We start from the raw sequence: 26,831 nt of genomic DNA on the forward strand, positions 1-26,831 counted from the left end.
GGCCCTGGCATCTCACTCTGAAGGAGATAATTGGAATGCAGGAGTCATAGCTAGTGTTTGCACAGGCTTTGAAGGTATGTCCACCTGTGTGGTTAGAAGTGGTGGGAGGCTGTGTTATATTCATCAGGCTGTGGTGAGGCTGGGTCTCTAAGGAAGTTGATGATTTGTTCCCTTGTTACGTTTTCAAACTACTGAGTTGTCCTAAGTTTCTAAAAAATGCTCTGATCTCAGCCTTGACTGTTCTGTGTTCCATCCCATTCTCCGTTCCTCCCTTTGTGTCTACACGCCAGGTTTCCCAGAGAGTAGAGACACACTGTTGTGTTTCATCTTTTTCACCATTGCCTCTGATGCATCCCTCACGCACCAGAACAGCTCTCACAGAGATGGCAGTGCTCGATTCAGTGCTCATTCTGTGAGCTTCTTGGCCTTTACTTACTAGTAGTTTTCAATCATTTTGCCCTACAAGGAATATCTGCAAATGTCTGAAGACATTCTGGGCATTAAATTTGAGAGAAAGGATATTATTGGTAACCATTGGGTGGAAGGCAAGAATGTAGCTAAATATTTTGTAACGCACAGGATAACTCCCACCTCAGGAATTATCTAATCCCCAAATTGTCAGTAGTTCAAGGACATAACACTAACCTTCATTCTTAAACATTTCCCATTTGACATGATTCTCTCTTGACTTGTCTTCCAGTGACTTCTGTTTCTATCTTGCTGTTCTCTATAGAGGACTCTCTTGTACTATTCTTGGTGTTAGTACTTTCTGCCCACGATTGTCTTCCCAATCTCTTGTTTATGTTCTGTGTTTCATATTCTCCTTAAATATCTATTGGGTCCCAGGAATTTAACCAGAATCTCTTGATATGTGATTCCATCTGTACTCTGTGTTAGACCTCTCTTAAGCTCTGGCCATATTCCATCTTTCTCCATCACTCAGGTACTTCCTGTTCATCAGAAAGTTGGTCAGATCATTGTTCGTCATAGGAAGTTAAGGTAGTAGGGTTATACAGGTCAGATGTTCAGGGTCTACTGATCCTGACTTCCTGTAATGCACTGGGCAGTCACACTCCACAAAGAGTTGTCCAAATGCCAGAAGTGCCCTTGTAAGGAATAGCAAATTTTGCTTTTAGTTTCTAATTGGGGAAATGAAGAAAGAAATGCTCACCACTAGTTCCAGTTAGTAGTCATATGGAAGAATGGGATGCAAAAGGGGAAGAGCATAGAAGTGCAGAGTGGAATGTAATGAATTATATTGAAAATTGTAGAAGTGCAAAGAGAGCAATTGGGGGAACTGTTGGTTTATTGTTCTGTGTCCTGGTCTTTTCTGGGCAGGAAGTCACACTTAGTCTCTGCCCACATAACTGGCAGCTGTTAGTATTGAATGGCCAGAACTGTATCTATAAAAACAATATCAGTAAGCCTTATATCCTAGGTGCTGATAACTCCCTAAGTATATACTTCTAAGTACCAAAATTATTACCTACCAGTTATTTAAATACAATTATGTATGTATGTATGTATGTATGTATATTATATATATATTATACACATTTATAAAAATAAAATAACCAGCCTACTTCCTTGTATTTCTTGGAATTTAGACTTACCTATTCTTTTCTTCCCCACTTTAGAAAATAATATCTATTTTTTCAGACTGGGGGAAAAATGAAAATATAGTAAATGTGTATATAGTTCTTATACTACCCCCAAATGGATCCTCTCAACCCACTGTCAGTAGGTTCTGTAAACTTAAGTTCTGAGCCTATGTTGGTACATAGTAGCACTCAATTCTATAGCTTACCTTTAGGGTTCACTGCTGGTGTTTCTGTGCTGTGGATTTTGACAAGTATGTGTGTGTGATGATATGCAAATTCTGTCACAGTATCATACAGAGTATCTGTATTGTCCTCCTCCTCCACATCTCCACGTCCCTGGTAACTACCGATTTGTTTAGTGTCTTTCTCATAGGTTGGATTTACATTTTAAAACCTATATTCTAAGCTCAGGTACTAGATTGGTATTGGAAAGCTAGAAGAATCCAGTGCCCATCAGTCTCCATGCACACATTGACATTTTCAGAATGGGCCTGCTTTGAGCTGGTGTGTCTTCTTCAATCATGGGAATCTGCTTAACTGTTTGGACCCTGTGTGGGTAACATTGTAAGACTTCAGAAACGCCTCTTTGTTGCTTCCTCTTCTGTATGCTTTAAGAAAATGGTTGTTTTCGTCCTCAACTGGAGTTCTGTGTAGGCCAACAGTCTGACCAGACATCCTGTACTTAGTATCTGGTGTTTTCTAGAAGAAGAGTTGAACCGAGGCTGTCTGTTTTCTCAATACTGTCTGCTATTCAGGACAAATGCTATCTAAAACTCCTGGTGATAAAACATTTTGCGGGCCCTTTTGGAGATGCTGCCAGAACTGGTCAATGTAGTAGCCTCATACTAGTTCCTGGTTGCCTTGCATTGACTCATTTATATACAACTCCGGTACTGGGTCCTGTCTGTTGTCACACCCACGTCTTGAGAAAACTATACCACACTGTTATAAGGCTGGGCACACAATTGAACTATGAAGGATTTGGACTTCTTGAAACTTACCAGGATGTTTTTCAGCGAATAATTAATAATAGAAAATAAATTTCTTTGGGACAGCATTATATCAGAAGGAAATAATGGATGTTTCTAAATCTGCCTGGTGTTTGTTCCAGGGGAGGTGTAACTCATAGGAATGGGCCAGCAGGGACAGACTGATGGAGTCTTCATATCCTTGTGCTGAATCTCTCTTCTTATTCTTTCAGAAGCTCCTTGCGCCACGCCCCTGATCTGCAGCTTCGGGAGAGCAGTGGACCTGGAGAAGGATGACTACCAGAAGGTGGTGTGCAACAATGAGCACTGCCCCTACAGCACCTGGATGCATCTTCAGTGCTTCTACGAGTGGGAGAGCAGCATCTTGGTGCAGTTCAACTGCATTGGCAGGGCCCGCAGCTGGAACGAGAAGCAGTGCCGCCAGAACATGTGGACCAAGAAGGGCTATGACCTGGCTTTCCGCTTCTGTTCCTGCCGCTGTGGGCAGGGCCACTTAAAAAAGGACACAGACTGGTACCAGGTAAAGCGGATGCAAGATGAAAAAAAGAAGAAGTCTGGGTCAGAGAAGAACACAGCAAGGCCTCCAGGGGAGGCTGGGGAGGAGGCAAAAAAGTGCAGGCCCCTGAACAAGCCCCAGAAAGGCCTGAGCCATGACCTTCCTCGGCGGCATTCCATGGACAGGCAGAACTCCCAGGAAAAGACAGTCAGTTCTGCAGCCTATGGGGCCCGCTCCCCTTGTGGCTCCCCTGGCCAGTCCCCACCCACTGGCTACTCCATCCTCTCCCCAGCCCACTTCAGTGGTCCCCGATCCTCCAGATACCTTGGGGAATTCTTAAAGAATGCCATTCATCTTGAGCCTCACAAGAAGGCCATGCCAGGAGGCCACGTGTTCAGAAATGCCCACTTTGATTACAGTTCGGCTGGTCTGTCCGTACACAGGGCAGGACACTTTGACACCCCTGTACAGTTCCTGCGGCGACTGGACCTCTCTGAACTTCTCACGCACATCCCCAGGCATAAGCTAAACACTTTCCATGTCCGGATGGAAGATGATGCCCAAGTGGGCCAAGGCGAAGATCTGCGGAAGTTCATTCTCGCAGCCCTTAGTGCCAGCCACAGAAACGTGGTAAACTGCGCTTTGTGCCACCGGGCGCTCCCAGTGTTTGAACAGTTCCCTCTGGTGGATGGAACTCTGTTCTTAAGCCCCTCCAGACACGATGAGATTGAATATGATGTTCCTTGTCACCTTCAAGGTATAGGTGTTGACTCACCTTGCCTATTTGTTAAAACCCAAAAAGCCAACAAGATGGAGCTGCATTTTTACTTAATTGTAACTGACGTTTTTACTCTAGCTAGGGACTAACTAGGTAACTTGAGTGTTTCAGCTTCTCCTAGTGGCTGGTGGCTTTTGTACTCTGATTTCACTGTACTGGGTACAATTTTATGTCCTTGTTCTGTGCTAATTTGGTGGAAGGATAGCTAATGTTTAGCTTTACACAACGGGATACAAATTTAGAGGAGGAATTAGATTTTTCTCTTTGCTGTGAAATAGTTTGAAACCTTTAATGTGCCCAGCAAGCTGTGATGCTTGTAAGTGGGGAAAGGAAGAAACAAGAGGACAGTGTGGCTTCACATTAGTTGAGTTAATTTTAAAATTGTGAAAGAACATTGATAGCATCAAAAGGGCAGTGGGGGATGATTGAAGTCTGGGCATGCCCTTGGTTGGGGGACAGTAGTGGTCAGCTTCTGTGTGTGACAAAGACTTGGCACATTTTAGCTATGACTTAAATAGCAAGGAGTTGGGCAGTACAGGTGTGAAATTAAAACTTCTGAAGAAGAGATGCATGTATATCATAGTTAATATATCATAGTTAATAACTTTAACAGTAAGCTACAGGGTCAGATAAAAGTGACTCCTGTCTTCTTCCCACTAAACCCTGCTGTTTCCACCCCCAGAGCCAAACCCATTGAAATGCTAAGTGATTCTTCAAGGTTTTTGACATCAGGATTTTGAATACAATTATCTTAATTCTCTGGTTTTAGGCGCTATATCTTTTGATAAGCCTGGCCTGTAAGATCTCTCCCCTTTGGAGATAAATCCTAGTGTTTCTGCTGCGTGTTAATGGTGGTGACAAAGAGTGTGTACATATGGACATACTTCCCATTCTAGGAACAGTCTTGAAGGCATACTCCTCAAAACTAGGGTTCGTTTCTTCTGTTGCCATGCGTTTTGTTTTGGCTTTTGGAGGCAAAGATCTCACTCTGTAGCCAGGCTTGCTGCAGAGCCACAGTCCTGTGAAGACTTAGGCGTTTTTGAGAGGCGACTGCTGGTGTAGCATTTGGAAGGTCAGGGCCCGAGAGTGGTGCATTCATTGTTTGTTTTAACTTTAGGTGGCTGCTCTCATCCAGCAGCTCTGTAAGCCACCTTCCTAAGCATTTCTGCACACTTAGCGATTTTGAAGGTCTTTCCTTCTGTAAACATCTCTTCTGAAGGCCTTCTTCTCCATGCTCTGTTCTGCCCTGAAGAACTCAGGACCTGCTGGACTTGAAGGAAAGCCTCTGGTATTTCTCATGCTTTGAGTCTCGTTCTCTAACCTATAGTTTCCTTTCTTTATTTTTCCCTCAGCACCCTCAGAAGCTGAGACACTGGAAGTTTGAGAATGCCTCTGTTCATTCTCAACACAGGCTTGTTACCTAGCTGGGTCATGTCGTCCTTTCAGAAAGTGTTTCTTCACTGTCTCCTATCATACCTTGTTACAACTGTCATGAAGTCTGATATTCTTAAACACCCCCATGTCCCCAATCTCTGTCCTCTTTAAAGGATCCCTTACTGTACCTCCTGTTCTGCAATCCTACCATACTGTGGTTTCTTAGTTCCTCCGCCTTCACATTCTATGGGCTGTCATGGATTATTGAGTATAACACAGATCCTCACTTTGGAGGAACTTTGCTTTCGTGTTACTACTTTGATAAATACCTCCCCTTTCGCTTTCTGGAACTCCTGTTCATGTGGTATTATACCTCTTAGTTTGACATTTCTGACCCCCTTTTAATGGGAAAGAAAAATCCTGTGTTTGCCTGTTATGTGTAGACTCTGTACCTTCTGGAAGTGGAACATTTCCTTAGATTTCTCTCCTAGTATTTTGAATATATGGATCCTTTTGTTTGTTTGCTTTTTTTTTTTTTTTTTTTTTTGAGACACTGTGTAGATCAGGCTGGCCTGGAAGAGATATTCCTGGCTCTGCCTCCCAAATGCTGGGATTAAAAGCATGTGCCACCAAAAGACCAGGGACATTCTTGTTTCTCAGATGCAATTTCCTTTATTCCTTTACTGTCTTTCAGAGTAAGAAAAAGTTGGCAGTTACAGGAGAGCCTTGTTTGTGTGTTTGTGTGATTTTTCTGGGGGTCCTTCAGCTTTTGTTACAAGGTGGGACTCCCCAAAGCAGAGTGGCCTCAAGGAACTTAGAGTACTGAAGATACCATTCCCTTCATATTTTCAATCGGTGTGATAAGAACATTCAAAATCCTACTGATTCTGAAAACTATATAATGAGCTGTAGTCACTGCAGTGCAGTGGGACACTAGCACTTTTGCTCCTCCTAACAGTATGGTGCTTGCCCATTAACCACCTCAGCCTCTCTTCCTTCCCTAGCCCTGGGTAGCCATTGTACCTGTTCCATACTTCTGCATCCCACAACTGTGTGGGTCACCTGGTAGTAGTCTTGCTGTGCCTGGCTTATTTATTATTTAATATAACACCCTTAGGGTTTATCCATTTAATGGAAACATGATTAAATTTCTTCTGTGGCTAAATATGTGTATATATGTATATACACAAAATATTTTCTCCATCTATTCATCTTTTAATGGACTCTTAGTTTGATTCTGTAGCTTTTGTGAGTAATACTGCAGTGAATATGGGAGTACTTCTGACATACTGACTTGACTTCTAGATCATGTGGTAATTCTAATTATTATAATTACACAAGTCAAGACATGTTCTAGTGTTATTATTAGGTAATTCATAATTTTTATTTATATATTTATTTTTGAAACAGAGTCTTACAGTGTAGCCCTGGTTGGCCTGGAACTCGCTAGATAGATCAGGCTCAACCTCAGAGGTCATTCAGTCTGGCTCTACCTCTAGAATGCTGGGATTAAAGGTGTGAGCTACCATCCCTGGCTTATTTTTCAGTCTGAGGGAACTGTATATGGTTTTCTCTAATGGCTTTACTACATCCCATGTGAGGATTCACCATGAGCCTATTCAAATGCATGAAGCTGGAGGACATAAGTAAATGAAATAGGCCAGGTACAGAAAGACAAATGCCATCTGACCTTATTCAGCGGTAGAGTCAAACAACTGATCTCAGTGCAGAGAGGAACAGTGCTCAGCTGAAGCAGGGGAGGGTAGGTGGCACCCTTCCCAGGGTAGGAAAGAGAATAGCTAGTGACAGAAGTACAGTTAGATGGCAGTTAGGTTTCTTCCTGTCTTTCAGAGGTGGAGTTTTTGGTTTTGTTTCTAATTTAGCATAGCTGCTAGTAATTTTAGAGGGAAATGGATAGAAACACCTTTATTTCTACACCTTAAAACTTGTACCATACTTTCTGGAAATGAATTAGGGTGCTTGTGGTGGACCCCCATCAGTAGTTCATCCTCAGTCAGTCAAACTTTGCACACCTGCTCAGTGGGATCATCAGTGTATAACCTTAGTATGTAGAGTACTTTCTATATGCTGACTTATGTAACTTAACTGTACTCAGCCTAAGACTGTGAATAATAGCATGTGCTATAACACATGCTATAACTCATGCATATTGTGTATGTCCTGCACTCTGAGCACTCTGAGACTTCCAAGGCAGAAAGGCCCGGTTCTTGGTTTTGGTTCTTCGGGAGGTAGGATGGAGTAGGAGATGCGGAGAGCAGGTCGGGGCAGGTGGTGTTTCCTTCACGCCTAGGAAGCCCTTTGCCAGGTTCTTATGGATTTGAATTTAGATGTTTTCAGCATTAAAAAAAAACAAAAAAAAAAAAAAAACAACTGATATATAAAAAAAAAAAAAAAAGCTACTTGAAAAGGTCTCAACCTAGAGACAGAGTTGAAATTTTGGCACATCTGTATGCATGAAGATATGAACTGCTGTTTGTAGATAGTGGGAGCTCAAAGGAAAGGATATCTGCCGGAGATTGGAGGAAAATTACAGATTTGGAGAGTCTTTGACTGTGAAAGTGAAGGATCTAATGTAGTACAATTTGATTCTAGATCGCATAAATGATATTTTTACAGGCTGGGGTAGACAAGGTTGGGAAAAATACCCAATTTTGTGGGAAAGAAGCTGAGGTCATTTGTATATTTGGTTAACTTTTTGTGAAGGTATCTAGCGAGACTTTAGAAAGAAGCATTGCTGGTGAACATGTGGGATGTTATTTTTAACATTGGTAGCTACATCTTAGAAATGAAAAGAGAAGAGGAAGCAGTTGTGGTAGCGCTCAGGATGGAAAAAGGCAAAAGTCAGAGAGGCCTGAATTACGTGTATGCTTGCACACACTTGTATGTAAGTATTCACAGGTAATGACTGTGCTCTGTACGCTTTGCAGAGGCACCAAGAACTAACTGCTGGCTTTAGAATCCGGTCAAGAGGTTTAATGAATACTAGAAAAGTCACCAGTGCCACAGTAAGGCCTTAGTCATGGGTCAGTTTCTACTGCTGTACTCGGAAGTCTGGGTACCTTATTCATAGTAAGCGCTTATGCTAACACTCTTTTGAAGTATTTCCAATTCCAACAGGATGGCCACATTCTAGGCCATGGGATTCCACAGTCCACAGTTGATTATATGTTGCTGAGATGTTTACTGTGCTCATTGGATTCTTACTCGCTTACTCTGCCCCTTAATCCTTCTGGCCTTCCCCAGCTTTGTCTCCAAACCCTGCTCTCTGATTCAGAAAATGGTTTTATTTGGTCTTTCTAAGTAACACTGGTCTAGGTAAGAGGGACTCTATGGCCTTCTTTACTACTGTGCATCATATGTGATTGTGCTATTAGGATGCTGCTTACGGAATCTTTCCTATGACTGAGAAATTCTCTTTATAGGATAGCATGGAATAGTAATGGGAAATAATTCCTGAAACTTAAGTTTTGACTCAGGCTTCCCAAGACTTTGCCTGTAAGTTAAGCGTCAAGATAGACATGAACTGAGTCTCATTTTGGCTCCTTGCTTTCTTTGTAAGCATTCATAAGCTGCCCAGGCTCTTTAAGCATCTGTCCCTCCTGTTTGAAATGGGAATAACAATCACGATCCCTTTGTAGTGTTGCAGTGAGAGTTAAATGAAAGGATGGATGGAACACTCACAGCACAAGGCAGACCCTGGTGAGCCCAGTGAGCGTTCCTGTCTTCATCATCCAGTATCTTCTGTGTCTGGTGTAAACTTCCATTAGCAGCCCTGATGTATCATTGAGCACTGTATTGAGTAGGACCAAGAAGGAGCCTGGAGATGAAGTGTTCTAGTGGCTCATAGATAATGAAATTGACTTTTGGGTATGGTCCCAGGAACTCAGTGGGTATGGCATATGAGATCCTGTTTTCAGTGTTTTAGAACATGGGTGAATGGTATTGCAAAGAGCTCTTTCCAGTCTTCCTGGTTTTGGCAGAGACCCCACCCCACAGTTTATAGTGTCTATGGCTGTTACCATTCTCTATCCATTCACTCAGGACACAGAGCTCTTCAGGCTGTGGACATTGTGCTGGATTCCAAATTGACAAGGATGAATGAGGTGTGGCTCCTGCCCTCCAGGAAGAAGTGGGTCATGTAAACAAATGCAATGAAAATATTCCCTCCAAGGACAATTAGGTGTCTTTGCAGTGGAAAAGGAAGAGAGAGCTGGCCCTTGCAAGTAAATGGTAAAAACCCTTAGTCTGAGTTAGGTAGCAGCATATTCTGAGTAAGAAGCCACCATGAAGTGTTCTGGAGTGCTCCCTGTTCTTAGCAGTATTGCTGTTACATATTGCCCAGGAAGATCCTAGACATGCTTACTAACTATTTGAACCCTTACCCTTTCATATATTTGGATGACTTCTTTCCTTTATAAACATTAAGTCCTAGATAAACAGTAAAGGGATGAGGTTGTGACTTTTAAAAGCTCAGTAAATAATATGTTGAATTTCTAATGTGTCACAAGTCATATATAATTCTAGTTCCTAAATTAGCTGTGGTGATAGCTGAGCAGCTTTGGGACTGAGGACTGTTAACATAGTAATTGTGGCTTTTGTAAAGTTCGGGGCTGTTGATACCAAGACAGACAGTTTTGGGTGAAATTTGTGGGTTACAGCTGTCAGACCAATGTTGTTGGTTCATGTTGATTCACTGCATGTCACAGGTTAGCTCAGTTTGGTCATAAGCATGTGGCTTTTTGTTTGGATCTGGATGAACAGACAATATTATCCTAACTAGAGGGATATTCTAATCAATCAATCAATCTATCCATCCATCCAATAAAATGTTTGCTTTTTGTTGATGATGGGGGCATTTTCTCACCACTGGAGATAAAGTTGCTTTCCCCCTAGCCACCGTCATTCTTGTGTTTTCTGTATGCAGGGAGACTCATGCATCTGTATGCAGTGTGTGTGGACTGCCTGGAAGGGGTTCACAAGATCATCTGCATCAAGTGCAAGTCACGATGGGATGGCAGCTGGCACCAGTTGGGCACCATGTACACCTACGACATCCTGGCTGCCTCTCCCTGCTGTCAGGTTGGTGTCAACTGAAGTAAGGGTGCAGTAGATAACTTTGGGCTTTTGTTACCAAGTTAGCTTAGAGAGCTCAAGGCTGCTTCGTGGTTACTTTGAATGTGGGGTGTGAGTGCTTGGTCAGGGTGTACTTCTAAGAGTGAAGAATTCAGGTGAGGTAAAATACTGTTTAGTCAAAAGTATACACATATGCAGAGTAGGAGATCTGAATTTATTTTCCATCTGTTAAGTGAAAAAAAAAAAAGCAAAACACCTCGCTTCCATTCGAGGCGGCATGGAAGTGCCCTGCTGAGTAGCTACAGTTGCTTAGGTGGCCTGGGAGGTAGATTCTGTGTATGGTTTCTTTGGTTTTTGTTTTGTTTGATTGTAATTTTCTCATTTTGTGAGATTAATTTGTGCTACAGATTTGTAACAGACGGTTTTAACTTAAACTGAAAAGGAAAATTTTTTTCTAGAACAGAAAAAAAAAATTCACTTCTTGCATACTTTCTGCGAGATGTTTGCAGAACCCTAGCGTCTCCCACTTAAGTTATGTGACGTTGACCAGAAAGCTTTACAATTCCTAAGGACCTAGAAGCAGCAATATTCTTTCCTGACTCGTAGGAGCACCTAAAATGTAGCTGTCCAAAGGAAAGGAGGAGGTGCTGACACAATACCCCATTAAATAAGAAATAGAAACCAAAAGGATAAAAATCCTGAGGAACACCTGAATGTGTGATTACTCTGCGTGCTTGAGGAAGAACCTGATACATAATTCCCTGGTAGGTGATTCTGGGTAGCAGAGACGTTTTCTGCTGGCATTGTGTTAACCCATGTCCTTTACAGATGATGAGTATTACACTTTGGGTTACAACAGGACTTTGTATCATCACCATTGTAACTTGATTTTTAAAAATATATTCTTCTAGTGTCAGTTTGATTAGTAGATGACCTATTTCTGTTGCATTCAAAGGTGGGCAGACAATAGTTCTTTTCTTTTTTGCACATTTGGGTGTTTTGTGTAAGAGAAATGCACTTGTGAGTGAGGTGGGCAGCCTTATGTCTCTGTTCTTGTGGTGTTCTGACCACATTGCAGATTCAGGATTAGCCTTGAAATACGGTATCATTGTCTTCCAGTTTCTCGCTGTCAGGCTTTATGGTTACCACTGTACCTTCCTGTCCATCCCTAGGACAAGAGAAACCACAGGAAGTGGGGCCTTTCTGTGTACCTATGTGATGTAGCGGGAGTTAGCCCTTTAAGGACGTGAGGACATGAACAAAGGTTTGGGCCACAATAAAACTCCTGGCACCTTAGCCTTGCATGGCACCTTGCAGAGGTCATTCAGCTTTCTGAGTGGATGCTTATAATGAATGACTCAAGTCCTTGAAGGTTTTCCCCAGGTCTATATAGATCGTGTCTCAGCTGTGACTAAACATGAGATTCCTATTCTGGTGTTCTTTCTATTTGTTGAACAGCCATGACGTTTCCCTATCTTCAGAGAGAAATTTAGAGAGAGTGGCGTCCTGCCCACCAGCCCTTTAGTCTACACTAGATGTTCATTCTTTAAACTGATATATGCCAAGGTTCCATTCTCTGGCCCTCAACTGAAACAGAAAACCTGTTTGATTGCTATTTATTATTATTATTTAGCAATTGGAAAGATTCACTGTGAAGATACAGTTCTCAAGTATCCAGGAAAGTCTTCTAATAAGTCTGAGGCAACAGTAAGTAGTAATTGGTTATCAGAAGGGAATGACAGGTTAAAGAGAGCTCTACTCAGGACTCAGAGAGATGAAGTAGTTAAAGGGGGTTCACTCTAGGTTATGGGAGGATGGCGTGTGTAGGTGAAGTGTGCACCTTGAGCACGTTTAGTTTAAAGTTCAACTGTTCTGCTTCCTGTTTTCTTGGGCTTGGTATTTATCACCGTGCCCCTTTCACCGTCTGAAATGCAGATTATGCTCCTTCACAAGAAGCCTTGAGGACAGATTTGTTAGCACATTTTAGGAAGGATCGAAATTTAGACTGTGTGATCTGTAACTTCTGCCTATCCTCTTCACTCCCAGATCTATTGCTGAAGTCCCCAGGATTGAGCTGTTAGACACAGGCACGGGTGAGGGGTCAAGTGCTAGTGAGTTCCAGAGTCTCAGGATACACATGTTGCTCCTGCCGGGATTGCCCGTTTTGTCTGGATATTTTAGGGAAATTTTATTTTTACATCAAAGAAAACTGATACATAGAGACAAACGAAAGTGTAAATGAGTTTTTAAAGTAAACATGGACTCTTCAGGGAAGCTTTATGTAGATTCAGGTGGAGAGAGCCATTTCAGCCACTTGCTTAAAATCCGAGGGATAAGTGATTGCTGTTAGGTAACTGTTGGTGATGTTTAGGTAGTACTGTTGAGAGTTTTCCCATCGACAGACACCTCACATAAGAGAGAAACTGGGGGACTGTAATATTTAGAAGGATGATGATGATGAATGCCAGTGTATGCATCTTAGATGTGCATACCTTGGTTCTGCCAATAACGGAGATGTTCCACTGAGTCTCAGTCAGCCCCCAACGGTTTGATTAGGTGGCTTGACTAGCACTGTGTGTCCGGTGCTATTGTGGCTTACCATTCGTGTCTCCCCAGGCCCGTCTGAACTGCAAGCATTGTGGCAAGCCCGTGATCGACGTGCGGATCGGGATGCAGTACTTCTCCGAGTACAGCAACGTCCAGCAGTGTCCACACTGTGGGAACCTGGACTACCATTTCGTGAAGCCATTCTCCTCCTTCAAAGTTCTCGAAGCTTATTGATGAAAGCTTTGCTTTAGTAATAGCTATTTTATTGATATTATTACTTTACTACATATCTTTTATAGGGGAGCATTCTGTGACATTAATTTCTTTTCTAATTTGAAGCAGAGTTTACTTTGTATATTTGTGCCACTAAAATGAGGGCTGCCCCTTGCCCTTTCTTGGTTCCCAAATATGTGTGTGTGTGTGTGTGTGTGTGTGTGTGTGTGTGTGTGTGTGTGTGTGTGTGTGTGTTAGTTAGACTGGAGGCCAGATGGGAAATTGTGCAGAATTGGTAGGGTTTTGGCCTCATGCAGAACATCTGGTGGAGTTCTAAGGTCGTAGGAAGGAAGGATGCCATTTACGGATGGGAATCTGGCTAAGCTAGAGGTGTGGTAGGAGTTGGGAGGGGCTTTTACTAATACGTTAGCTTTCTTGAGATTCATTGTTAGTTCTCTGGGCCTTGGGAAAAATAAATGACAAGTGAATGTACATGTGAGCTGGACAGCCAGCACCGTGCTGGGCTGCCTGGACTCTGTTCTTCAGCACAGGCTGAGGTGAGGTTCGCTCCACTGACGGGTGATTGAGGTTAGAAGTGAGTGCTCTTCCCTTGACCATTTGTGTAATTAACAGTTCTCATACTGGAAGTAACATCCAAATTACACGACATGTGAAAACTGTGGGTGTTTAGGTGAGCTGAGTCGGACAGGTCTGGGGAAGTGAGTTTGGAAATGATGCCCACTGAGTCAAGCGAGCAGAAAGACAGAACTAGGTTATTTGAAGTGAATCTCCAGAGTTGGTCAGGAACCCACAGACGCTGATGCTGTGGTCCTGATGGCGTCCTTTGCAGATTGCATTGCTGAAATGCTGCCTGGTATCCATGTCTTCTCCCAGGTAACCTCTGTCGACTGCTGTGCTGCACAGCCAGCTGCACCACACTTCCCTTCCTGCCTCTCTAGTGCCACACATGCAGAGCTGGTCTGAAGAAGGAAGGGGAAATTTGTTAGAATGATGAAGAATAGTTTTTATTTTTTTAAAAAAATGTTCAGTTTTGGAAACAGAAATGCAAAAGAGCATATCTGAAAATAGATCCTGAAGATTCCCATGATCCCTTACTGTGGTTAAAAACCGTCACATGCAGAAAACCCAAGTATTCCAAAACCAGCCTCTGTTCAGTAGAGTGTGGAAATGTGCTGAAGACATGGCCTGTGCGATTAGAATTAGAGAAGTACTTCTTAGGAAGGGGTTTGGTCATTCCAAGTAAGACACAGACATACATATAAGAAGAATACTAAACAATCATTTTATGACCAGACAAGTTTGGAGTTCATGTAAATATTTTATATCACTTTCTTGGTTTATCCCCTACAAATACAGGGGGTGTTTCTCTTCAAAATTGTCTAAGCATTGTTACCAATGAGTTTTAAATTCTACTGCTTGGTGATTTGTTGGAAACCATAGCATTAAGGAACCCATTTACCAGCTTAGAGTCTTCACCTTTGGGTGGATATTCTCCATCAGTTGGTTCGTTACTTCTAGTTTGATGATCTGATGTTTCACATCTGCAAAATATCGCCATCCTAGGACAAGCAGAGATCATTATTGGTCAGATGGAGTTTAATGCAATTACATGAGGTCTTTATGACATAGCACTTGCAAAATTGTCTCTGATGCACAAAGCTGTAATTATGAATTAGCTGTTTCCCTATGAATCTGTTATATACTCAAGTTTAAAATTTTGGTAAGTTTCTATTTAGATTCATATTTGTCTTCATGTTTCTGATTTTTTTAAATAAATAAAATACTTGTACTGCTGTTCTCTAACCTGTTGACGTTTTCTAGTAAAATTTCACTGTATTGTTGTTCCAAAGTCAATCTGCTCATTGTGCCCAGTGAGTTCTCTAGATTAAAAGACACTGTGGAGCTGTAAGCCACATTCTCTTCTCGCTCCTTAGATTGTTTTCTGACCCTAAAATGAAGAGGTTTTATTTCAGTAGGATAACATTGGCATTTGATGACACGTTGAGGATAAAGCAGGGCTATGAATATGTATAGTCTTATAAAAAGAGAAGCATGCGCCCTGCTCTCCAATACTGCCTCCTGTTAGTGCATTAATTTCACTTGTGTTTGGAAGGAAAATTTGGCTGATATGAGAATAAAATACAGGCATTAATACTTGCTATAAAGGTAAATTTGACCTTGGAAATCTGCTGACCTTATTGTTTTCACCAATCTTTGCCTGAACACCTTGATTAGAACTGGATTATGTCAAGAAGGACCAACATTTCTGTTGTAGCTGGGATAGTAAAGGTTATCAGTCAACTAGGAGATCTAACTTCTGTTTCTGATGAGTATGCTCAATAACCCATAATTTTCAGATTGACTAATAATTTAAAGTGTTTTTTATCGACTTTAACATTTTTAGTCATTTATTTTTAAAGTGTTCCATACTTTGAACAAGTTAAACTGCTCCAGTTTTGAGAGAGGCTAATTTCTGATCATATTTTCTTCAGACCGTCTCAGCTCTCTGCTGTCTCTGATCACCTGATCTCATGGGAAGCACATACACAGAGCCTTCTCCAGCATCCCTCAGTTTCCAGTTTTTGTAAAAGGGGTTCATTTTTCTAAGTAAGAGAAATTTCATACCTTTTTGGAAAAAATTAACTCTTGAAGAAAGAATATTATATGTTTAAATGCTAAAACTTAACGGATTGAGTGATAACTTGCTGGGCGACCAAGACTGCCTGTCTGAGTTCTTCACGTCGTCTTACCACACCAGTGCTGATTGTGCAGTCTGCTCTGTGCCTATTTTCTAACCTGTTTGATTTTCTGTTCAAATCCTTGAAGCAGTGGTTGAGTAATTTTAGTTGGGAGATTGGGGAAGAGGTGAGGAGAAAGCACTTTTCTTTAGGTGTGGTTCCCGTGACAGGACGCTGCCTAACCTTGTTCATCTTCATACCTTGTTGACTTCATTATTTTTCCAGATAATTGAAAGAGAATATAATGAATGGACACCATGAAAACCAGCTCAAAAATACGTTGTTGTCTATAAAGATTTCTTGCTGAGATGTCTTGGATTGCACTTTTGTTGAGGGAAGCCAATGTAAATACTTAAAGAATGTTGATTAAATTGAAGCATTTGGGTTATGGAGTTGTGTGATGATAGAGGGTTTCTGTATGTGAAAGGTGTGTATTAAGAATAATAAAATTTTAGAAACAAGTATTGGGCTTTGCTTTAATCTGTTACTAGATTTTGTTGGGGACTTTTGAGAAACAGGGTTATTTGGTAAGAAAAGATAGTAGAGAAGTAGGGATATTCTCAGTTAAAAGAAAAATACAGACAGCCATTCAAAAGTACTACTGCAGCTAATCAAAACTAAAACCCCAGGGTAGCAAGATGGCTCGTGAGGTAAAGGTTCTTGTTATCAAACTGAACAACTTGAGTTTGAGCCCCAGAACCCACATGGTAGGAGAGTGACAACTCCAGAAAGTTGCCCTTTAACCAGAACGCGTGTGCTCTGGTGCATGCACATACATTATAGAAACATGTAAAAAAGGGGGAGGGGACCCACAATTACAAATTACTCACTGCTTACACATATGTATCACATATAAGCTGCTTTTGCAGTAAAATAATAACAAATCAGCCTTCCCCTTTTCATATGTATAGTATAAAATTATTGTTCTGGTTATAAAGAGTGTGGTTTTGAAATACTTCATCTCCACCTAGACATTGTCTTAGTTATTCTGTTGTTGTGAAGAGACACCATGACCAAGGCAACTCTTATAAAGGAAAGCATTTAATTTGGGACCTGAAAACAGTTTCAGAGGCTTAGTTCTGGTGGGGAGCATGGTTGCAATGCAAGCAGGCACTGGAGCAGTAGCTGAGAGCTTTACACCCTGATTTGCAGAGAGAGAGATTGGGCCTTGCATGGGCCTTTGTAAGCTCAAAGCTCACCCACAGTGATATACTTTCTCCAACAAGGCCACACCCAATCCTAATATTCAAACAGTTCCATAATTTTCAACTATAGGGAGCTATTTCTCCATTAATTATTAACTTTGTATCCTGCTGGTAGCCCTCCCCACTCCTCCCATTCCCTCTCTATAGTCCCTTCCCCTGGCTACCCCTCCCTTCACCTCTGAGATGGAGAGGTCATCCCCCCTTGGGTATCAACCATCCCTGACACCTCCTGTCACTGCAGGACTAGGCACATCCTTCCCATTGAGGCCAGATAAAGCAGCCCAGTTAGGAGAACAGAATTTATAGGCAGGCAGGAAACAAGAGTCAAGGATACTCCCTGCTCCAGTTGTTAGGGAACCCACATGAAGATCAAGTTGCACACCTGCTACATATGTTCAGGGGGCCTAAAGACCACCTCCTGGTAAGTCCCACCTTTCAGTGTCTGACACATTGATTTGGGGTGATGTATTCACACAAAGTAATCACATTTTTAAAAAATTAATCATTCCATTCATTTCCATCTCAATGATATCCCACTTCCCAGTTACCCCTTCCATCAACCCACCAACCCCCCATCCCATGATACCCCACCCCCCAGTTACTCCACCAGCATCCCATTCCACATCCCTCCTCCCCCCGCCTGTATGAGAGTACTTTCCCCCACACGCACACATACACATACTCTCCCGCTCCATCACTCCAGCATCCTCCTACACTGGGGTATCAAGCATCCAAGGGACCAATGGCCTCCCCTCCAGTTGCTATCAGGCAAGGTCTTCCTCTGCTACATAAGTATCTGGAGCTATGGGTCTTTCCAAGTACTCTTCTTGGTTGGTGGTCTAGACTCTTGGAGAACTGGGTAGTCAGGCCAGCCTATGTTGTTCTTCTAATGGAGTTGCAATCTCCCTCTTCTCCTCCAGTCCTTCTGCAAGTTCCACCACCAGGTTCCCTGAGCTCTGTCTGATGGTTGGCTTCAAGCATCCAAGTCTTCATTGGTCAGTTGCTTGCTGGATTTCCTTAGGACCCGCCACACTAGGTTCTTGTCAGAAGGTGCCTTTAGACCATAGCAACAGTGTTGGGTTTGGTGTCTGCAGACTTAATGGATCCCCAGGTGGGGCCGTCCTTGGTTGGCCCTTACTTCAGTCTCTGTTCCATTTTTTATCCCTGTTCTTCCTTTGGACAGGAACACTTCTGGGTTAAATGTTTGAGATGGGTGGGTGTCTCCATCCCTTGACCGAGAGCCGTGTCTATCTGCTGGAGGAGGTCTCTACAGGATCTGTCTCCCCATTCTCTGCACATTTCGGCTAAAGTCATCCCTGTTGGGTCCTGGGAGCCTCACATCTCCCTGGTGTCTGGGACGCTCCAGTGGCTATCCCCAGTTCCTCATCCTCTCTGCTACATCTTTTTGTTCGATTTCCTGACCCTGTACCTCTCTAGCATCTCCTCCAGATCCTGATGCTGCCACCCTTATTTCCTCCCCTTTATTTCCCCCTCCCTAGTCCCCCTTTCCCTCCACCTCCCACGATGTTCCTGTTCCCCCCTCATTGCAGGACTGAAGTATCCATACCCTGGTCTTCCTTCCTTCTACACTCCTTATGGTCTATGGGCTGTATTATGGGCATCGTGGCCTTTGGGGCTAATACCCACTTATCAGTGAGTATATACCATTGTTGGGAGCAGCCTCATGTTAGATCTAAGCAACCATACTTAAGCCTGCACCTGAAGCTCTGCTTGAATTTAATAGATATAAATCTTGTCATTCGGTCACTTAGCACTGGAGGTCAGGTCACTTAGCAACCCTCCCTGTACTGTTCCTCCTGCCAACCGATTTACCCAGCCAACAGCCTGTTCATTGAGCCAAGCTCATTCCTTTGTGGTCACCTAACCCCACCCCACGTCCTGCTTCTACCAGGACTTCTGCCTGAGAGAAATTAAAAATTGTCAGCTTGATCAGACCAGAAAGTATTGCTGTCCGTTCTTTGCGCCCTCTTGTACCCCATTCTCTCCTAGGCGGTCCCCAACCCCTGTCGACTGCCCTGCAGGACGGGGCATACCATGTGTGTTCTTTTGAGACTGGGTTACCTCACTCAGGATATTTTTTAATTCCATCCATTTGCCTGCGAATTTCATGAAATCATTTTTAATTGCTGTGTAGAACTCCATTGTGTAGATGTACCACATTTCTGTATTCATTCTTCTGCTGAGGGACATCTGGGTTCTTTTCAGCTTCTGGCTATTATAAATAAGGCTGCTATGAACATAGTGGAACATGTGTCCTTGTTATAGGTTGGAGCATCTTTTGGGTATATGCTAAGAGTGGTGTAACAGGGTTCTCAGGTAGTTCAATGTCCAATTTTCTGAGGAACCTCCAGACTTATTTCCAGAGTGGTTGTACCAGTCTGCAATCCCACCAACAATGGAGGAGTGTTCCTCTTTCTCCACATCCTCGCTAACATTTGCTGTCACCTGAGTTTTTTATCTTAGCCATTCTGACTGGTGTGAGGTGGAATCTCAGGGTCATTTTGATTTGCATTTCCCTGTTGATAAGGATGTTGAATATTTCTTTAAGTGCTTTTCAACTATTCAAGATTCTTCAGTTGAGAATTCTCTATTTAGCTCTGTACTCCTCTTTTCAATAGGGTTATTTGGTTCTCTGGACTACCTTCTTGAGTTCTTTGCATACATTGGATGTATCCTATCAGATGTAGGGTTGGTAAATATCTTTTCCCACTCCGTTGGTTGCCATTTTGTCCTATTGACAGTGTCCTTTGCTTTACAGAAGCCTTTCAATTTTATGAGGTTCCATTTGTCGATTGTTGCTCTTAAAGCCTAAGCCATTGGTGTTCTGTTAAGGAGCACATCCCTTGTGCCCAATTATCTTTCCCACTTTCTCTTCTATTAGACTCAGTGTATCTGGTTTTATGTGGGGGTCCTTGATCCACTTAGACTTGAGCTTTATACAGGGTGATAAGAATAGATCAATTTGCATTCTTCTACATGCAGACCACCAGTTGAACCAGCACCATTTGCTGAAAAATGCTATCTTTTTTCCATTGGATGGATTTGGCTCCTTTGTCAAAAATCAAGTGACCATAGGTGTGTGGATTCATTTCTGGGTCTTCAATTCTATTCCATTGATTTACCTCCTATCTCTGTACCAGTACTGTGCAGATTTTTTTTTCATCACTATTGATCTATAGTTTGGCTTGATGAAGTTTTTTTTTTGGTTGGGAAACTTCTAATGACTTTTTCTATTACCTTGGGGGTTATGGGGCTGTTTAGATGGTTTATCTGATCTTGATTTAACTTTGGTACCTGGTATCTGTCTAGAAAATTGTCCATTTCATCTAGGTTTTCCAGTTTTTTTTCAGTATACACTTTTGTAGTAGGATCTGATGACTTTTTAAATTTCTTCAGATTCTGTTGTTATGCTTCCCTTTTCATTCCTGATTTTGTTAATTTGGATACTCTCTCTGTGCCCTCTGGTTAGTCTGGCTAAGGGTTTATCTATCTTGTTCATTTTCTCAAAGAACCAACTTTTGGTTCTGTTGATTGTTTGTATGGTTCTTCTTGTTTCTACTTGGTTGATTTCAGTCCTCAGTTTGGTTATTTCCTGTTGTCTACTCCTTTTTGGTCTATTTGCTTCTTTTTGTTCTACAGCTTTTAGGTGTCCTGTCAAGCTGCTAGTGTATGCTCTCTAGTTTCTTTTTGGAGCCACTCAGAGCTATGAGGTTTCCTCTTAGCATTGCTTTCATTGTGTCCCATAAGATTGAGTATGTTGGCCTTCATTTTCATTAAATTCTAAAAAGTCTTTAATTTCTTTATTTCTTCCTTGACCAAGTTATCATTGAGTAGAGCATTGTTAAGCTTCCATATGTATGTACTCTTTCTGTCATTTTTGTTGTTATTGAATACCAGTCTTAGTCCGTGGTAATCTGATAGGATGCATCAGATTATTTCAATCTTCTTGTATCTGTTGAGGCCTGCTTTGTGGTCAAATTTGGAGAAAGTACCATGAGGTGCTAACAAGAATATATATTCCTTTGTTTTAGGATGAAATCTTCTATGGATATCTGTGGTTCATAACTTCTGTTAGTTTCTCTATGTCTCTGTTTAATTTCTGTTTCCATGATCTGTCCATTGATGAGAGTAGGGTGTTGAAGTCTCTCACTACTGTACGAGGTGCAGTGTGTGCTTTGAGCTTTCGTAAGGTTTCTTTTATGAATGTAGGTGCCCTTGCATTTGGAGCATAGGTGTTCATTATTGAGAGTTCATCCTCGTGGATTTTTCCTTTGATGAATATGAAGTGTCCTTCCTTACCTTTTTTGATAACTTTTGGTTGAAAGTCAATTTTATTTGATATTAGAATGGCTATTACTCCAGTGAGTTTCTTGGGACCATTTGTTTGGAAAATTATTTTACTCTGAGGTAGTGTCTGTCTTTGTCACTGAAGTGTTTCCTGTATGTAGGAAAATGCTGGGTCCTCTTTATGCATCCAATCTGTTAGTCTATCTTTTTATTGGTGAATTGAGTCCACTGATGTTAAGAGATATTAAGGAATAGTGATTGTTGTTTCCTGTTATTTTTGTTGTTAGAGATGGAATTATGTTTGTGTGACTCTCTTCCTTTGTGTTTGTTGCAATAATATTACTTTCTTGCTTTTTCTAGGGTGTAGTTTCCCTCCTATTATTCTCTGGCTTTGTGGAAAGATATTGTTTAAATTTGTTTTTGTCTTGGAATACTTTGGTTTTTGCATCTATGTTAATTGAGTTTTGCTTGATATAGTAGCCTGGGCTGGCATTTGTGTTCTCTTAGGATCTGTATGACATCTGTCTAGGTTCTTCTGGCTTTCATAGTCTCTGTAGAGAAGTCAGGTGTCATTCTGATAGGTCTTCCTTTATATGTTACTTGACCTTTTTCCCTTACCACTTTCAATATTCTTTCTTTGTTCTGTGCATTTGATGTTTTAATTACTATGTGATGGGAGGAATTTCTATTCTGGTCCAATCTATTAGGAGTTTTATAGGTTTCTTGTATGTTTGTGGGCATTTCTTTCTTTAAGTTGGGGAATTTTTCTTGTATAATTATTGTTGAAGATGTTTGCTGGTCCTTTGAGTCAGGAATCTTCACTCTATTCTATACCTATTATTCTCAGGTTCGGTTTTTACATTGTTTCCTGTATTTCTTGAATGTTTTGAGATAGGAGATGTTTGCTTTTCACATGTTCCTTGACTGCTGTGCTGATGTCTTCTATGGTATCTTTTACCACTGAGATTCTCTCTTCTATCTCTTGCATTCTGCTGGTGATGCTTGCCTCTGTGACTCCTGTTCTCTTTTGTATGTTTTCCATCTCTGTGACTGTCTTCCTTTGAGTTTTTATTAATAATTATATTTCCATTTTTAGATCCTGGACAGTTTTGTTCAATTTCTTCACCTGTTTGTATTCTCCTGTATTACTTTAAGGGATTTTTGTGTTTCCTCTTTAAGGGTTTCTACTTGTTTACCTGTGTTCTCCTGTATTTCTTCAAGTGAGTTATTTATGTCTTTCTTAAAGTTATCTATCATCTTCATGAATCTTGCTTCATAGGTGTGTTGGGGAATCCAGGACTTGCTGTGGTGGGAGAACTAGGTTTTGATGTTGCCAAATCAAATTGATTTCTGTTGCTTATGTTCTTGTGTTTGCCTGTTGATCTTGTGGTTTTCTCTGTTCTTATCTGGCCTCTCTGTCTCTGAGTGGAACCTGTCTTTCCTGTGAGCCTGTGATCCTATGATGCTGGGTGTGTCAGAATACCTGGGGAGTCAAGCTACAACTGGGGTGTGAAGTGTGCAGGATCATGTCCGGTGCTGGGAGTCTGTTCCTCAGCAGAGGTGGGAACTGGAAGGTGTTCGGTTCTATGGCTGGGTGGGGATCTGAGCAATCACATTTGAAAACATTCTCTAGGTAGTTTTTAGTGGGGAGGAAAAGGGAAAAGAACTTGAAATAATTGTATCTTTTACCTATTTTTTTCAAGCATTAATTTGTTGACATTTCTTCCCATTTGTTAAAATAGGTTACTGCTTGAGGAAAACTGAACAAAAGATGACATTTTAACAATCTACTCTTAAAAACTCTCACTTTATTCACATTGGGATCTATTTTTGAATTTATATATGTCAAGCTTTCAGTTTTGATACCTTTGAGCAACTGATATACAATCTGGGCAGGGATTTGCCTTTTTAACTTTTTTTTTTTTAGAAATATTTCTTTACTTACATTTCAAATGTTAATCCTTTTCCAGGTTTCTTGTCCATAAGCCCCCATACCTTTCCCCTCCCCCATACAGGTATTCTCCCCATCCATCCCCCTTACTGCCTCTCCACCACATTCCCCTGCACTGGGGGTCCAACCTTTGTAGGACCAAGGGCTTCCCCTTCCATTTGTGCCCAACAAGGCTATTCTCTGCTACATATGCAATTGGAGCCCTGGTCAGTCCATGTATAGTCTTTGGGTAGTGGTTTAGTCCCGAAGCTCTGGTTGGTTGGCATTGTTGTTCTTATGGGGTTGTAAGCTCTTTCAACTCTTTCAATCCTTCCTCTAATTCCCCCCAAGGGGGTCTTGTTCTCAGTTCAGTGGTTTGCTGCTGTCCAATTGACCTCTGTATTGGACATGCTCTGGATGTGTCTCTCAGGACAGATCTACGTCTGGTCCCTTTCAGCATGCATTTTTTTAGCTTCATCAATCATATCTAGTTTTGGTGTCTGTATATATATGGGCCACATGTGAGGCAGGCTCTGAATGGACGTTCCCTTAGTTGCTGCTCTAATTTGCTTCCATATCCCCTCCTATGGATATTTTTCCCCTTTTAAGAAAGAGTGGGAGCATCCGCATTTCGGTCATCCTTCTTCTTGAGCTTCCTGTGGTCTGTGGATTGCATCTTGGGTAGTTCCAGCTTTTGGGCTAATATCCACTTATCAATGAGTGCATACCAAGTATGTTTTTCTGTGATTGGGTTACCTTACTCAGAATGATATTTTCTAGTTCATTCCATTTGCCTATGAATTTCATGAAGTCATTGTTTTTGATAGCTGAGTAGTACTCCATTGTGTAGATGTACCACATTTTTTTTTTAAATCCATTCCTCTGTTGAAGGGCATCTGGGTTCTTTCCAGCTTCTGACTATTATAAATAAGGCTGCTATGAACATAGTGGAGCATGTGTCTTTGTTATATGTTGGAGCATTTTTTGATTATATGCCTAGGAGTGTTTAGCTGGGTCCTCAGGTAGTGGAATTTCCAATTTTCTGAGGAACCTCCAGACTGATTTCCAGAATGGTTGTACCAGTTTGCAATCCCACCAACAATGGAGGAGTGTTCCTCTTTCTCCACATCCTCGCCAGCATCTGCTGTCACCTGAGTATTTTTTATCTTAGCCATTCTCACTGGTGTGAGGTGGAATTTCAGGGTTGTTTTGATTTGCATTTCCCTGATGATTAAGGATGTTGAACATTTCTTTAGGTGCTTTTTGGCCATTCAGTAACCCTCAGCTGAGAATGTTTTGTTTAGCTCTGTACCCCATTTTTTAATAGGGTTATTTGGCTCTCTGAAGTCTAACTTCTTGAGTTCTTTGTATATTTTGGATATTAGCCCTCTATCAGATGTAGGATTGGTAAAGATCTTTTCCTAATCTGTTGGTTTCTGTTTTGTCCTAATGACAGTGTCTTTTGCCTTACAGAAGCTTTGCAGTTTTATGAGGTCCCATTTGTCAATTCTTGATCTTAGCATAAGCCATGGTGTTCTGTTCAGTGCTCATGTGGGGGAAACCCTTCCCCACTTTTCCTTCTATTAGTTTGAGTGTATTTGGTTTGATGTGGAGGTCCTTGATCCACTTGGACTTAAGCTTTGTACATGGTGATAAGAATGGGTCGATTTACATTCTTCTACATGCTGACCTCCAGTTGAACCAGCACCATTTGTTGAAAATGCTATCTTTCTTCCATTGGATGGTTTTAGCTCCTTTGTGAAAGATCAAATGACCATAGATGTGTGGGTTCATTTCTGGGTCTTCAATTCTGTTCCACTGGTTTCTGTACCAATACCATACAGGTTTTATGCCTATTGCTCTGTAATACAGCTTGAAGTCAGGGATGGTGATTCCCCCCAGAAGTTTTTTTATTGTTGAGTATAGTTTTCGCTATCCTGGTTTTTTTGTTATTCCAAATGAATTTGCAAATTGCTCTTTCTATCTCTATAAAGAATTGAGTAGGAATTTTGATGGGGATTGCATTGAATCTGTAGATTGCTTTTGGCAAAATGGCCATCTTTACTATACCATGAGCATGGAAGATCTTTCTATCTTCTGAGATCTTCCTCAATTTCTTTCTCCAGAGACTTGAAGTTCTTGTCATACAGATCTTTCACTTGCTTGGTTAAAGTCACACCAAGATATTTTATATTATTTGGGAGTATTGCGAAGGGTGATGTTTCCCTAATTTCTTTCTTAGCCTGTTTATCCTTTGAGTAGAGGAAGGCTACTGATTTGTTTGAGTTAATTTTATACCCCGACACTTTGCTGAAGTTGTTTATCAGGTTCAGTAGTTCTTTGGTGGACTTTTGGGGTCACTTAAGTATACTATCATACCATCTACAAATAGTGATATTTTGATTTCTTCCCTTCCAATTTGTATCCCTTTGACCTCCTTTCACTATCTGATTGCTCTGGCTAGGACTTGGAGTACTATATTGAATAAGTAGGCAGAGAGTAGGCAGCCTTGTCTAGTCCCTGAATTTAATAGGATTGTTTCAAGTTTCTCTCAATTTAGTTTGATGTCAGCTACTGGTTTGCTGTATATTGTTTTTACTATGTTTAGATATGGGCCTTGAATTCCTGATCTTTCCAGGACTTTTATCATGAAGGGGTATTGAAATTTGTCAAATGCTTTCTCAGCATCTAATGAAATGATCATGTGGTTTTAATCTTTGAGTTTGTTTATATATTGGATTATGTTGATTGATTTCCATATATTAAACCATCCCTGCATCCCAGGAATGAAGCCTACTTGATCATGATGTATGATTGTTTTGATGTGTTCTTGGATTTGGTTTGCAAGAATTTTATTGAGTATTTTTGCCTCAATATTCATAAGGGAAAAAGTTCTCTTTCTCTGTTGTGCTTTGTGTGGTTTCGGTATACGAGTAATTGTGGCTTCATAGAAGGAATTTGATAGTGCTCTGTCTGTTTCAATTTTGTGCAATAGTTTGGACAGTATTGGTATGAGGCCTTCTATGAAGGTCTGGTAGAATTCTGCACTAAACCCATCTGGACCTGGTCTCTTTTTGGTTGGGAGACTTTTAATAACTGCTTCTATTACTTTAGGAGTTATGGGGTTGTTTAGATGGTTTATCTGATACTGATTTAACTTTGGTACCTGGTATCTGTCTAGAAAATTGTCCATTTCCTCCAGATTTTCCAGTTTTGTTGAATACAGGCTTTTGTAGTAGGATCTGATGACTTCTTTAATTTCTTCAGATGCTGTTGTTATGTCTCCATTTTCGTTTCTGATTTTGTTAATTTGGATATACTTTCTGTGACCTCTGGTTAGTTTGGCTAAGGGTTTAATCTATCTTGTTGATTTTCTCAAAGAACCAGCTCCCGGTTTTGTTGATTTTTTGTATAGTCCTTTTTGTTTCTACTTGGTGATTTCAGCCCTGAGTTTGATTATTTCCTACCCTCTACTCCTCTTGGGTTTATTTATTTATTTTTGTTCTAGAGCTTTTGGGTGGGCTGTCAATCTGCTGA

The 26,831-nt window shown here is 41.3% G+C and overlaps 1 protein-coding gene across 1 annotated transcript in view; it reads left to right on the plus strand.

Moving 5' to 3' along the window:
• The window catches only part of Heca (hdc homolog, cell cycle regulator), a 45,580-nt gene extending 29,265 nt beyond the window's left edge, over positions 1-16,315 (plus strand). The window contains 3 exon segments of the mRNA XM_032894957.1: positions 2,803-3,843; positions 10,184-10,338; positions 12,949-16,315. Coding sequence (XP_032750848.1) covers positions 2,803-3,843; positions 10,184-10,338; positions 12,949-13,113 — 1,361 coding nt within the window. The 3' untranslated portion in view covers positions 13,114-16,315.
• Positions 16,316-26,831: the final 10,516 nt, after the last annotated feature.

This window comes from Rattus rattus, chromosome 2 (assembly GCF_011064425.1).
Source record: "Rattus rattus isolate New Zealand chromosome 2, Rrattus_CSIRO_v1, whole genome shotgun sequence".
In the NCBI taxonomy this organism is placed as follows: domain Eukaryota; kingdom Metazoa; phylum Chordata; class Mammalia; order Rodentia; family Muridae; genus Rattus; species Rattus rattus.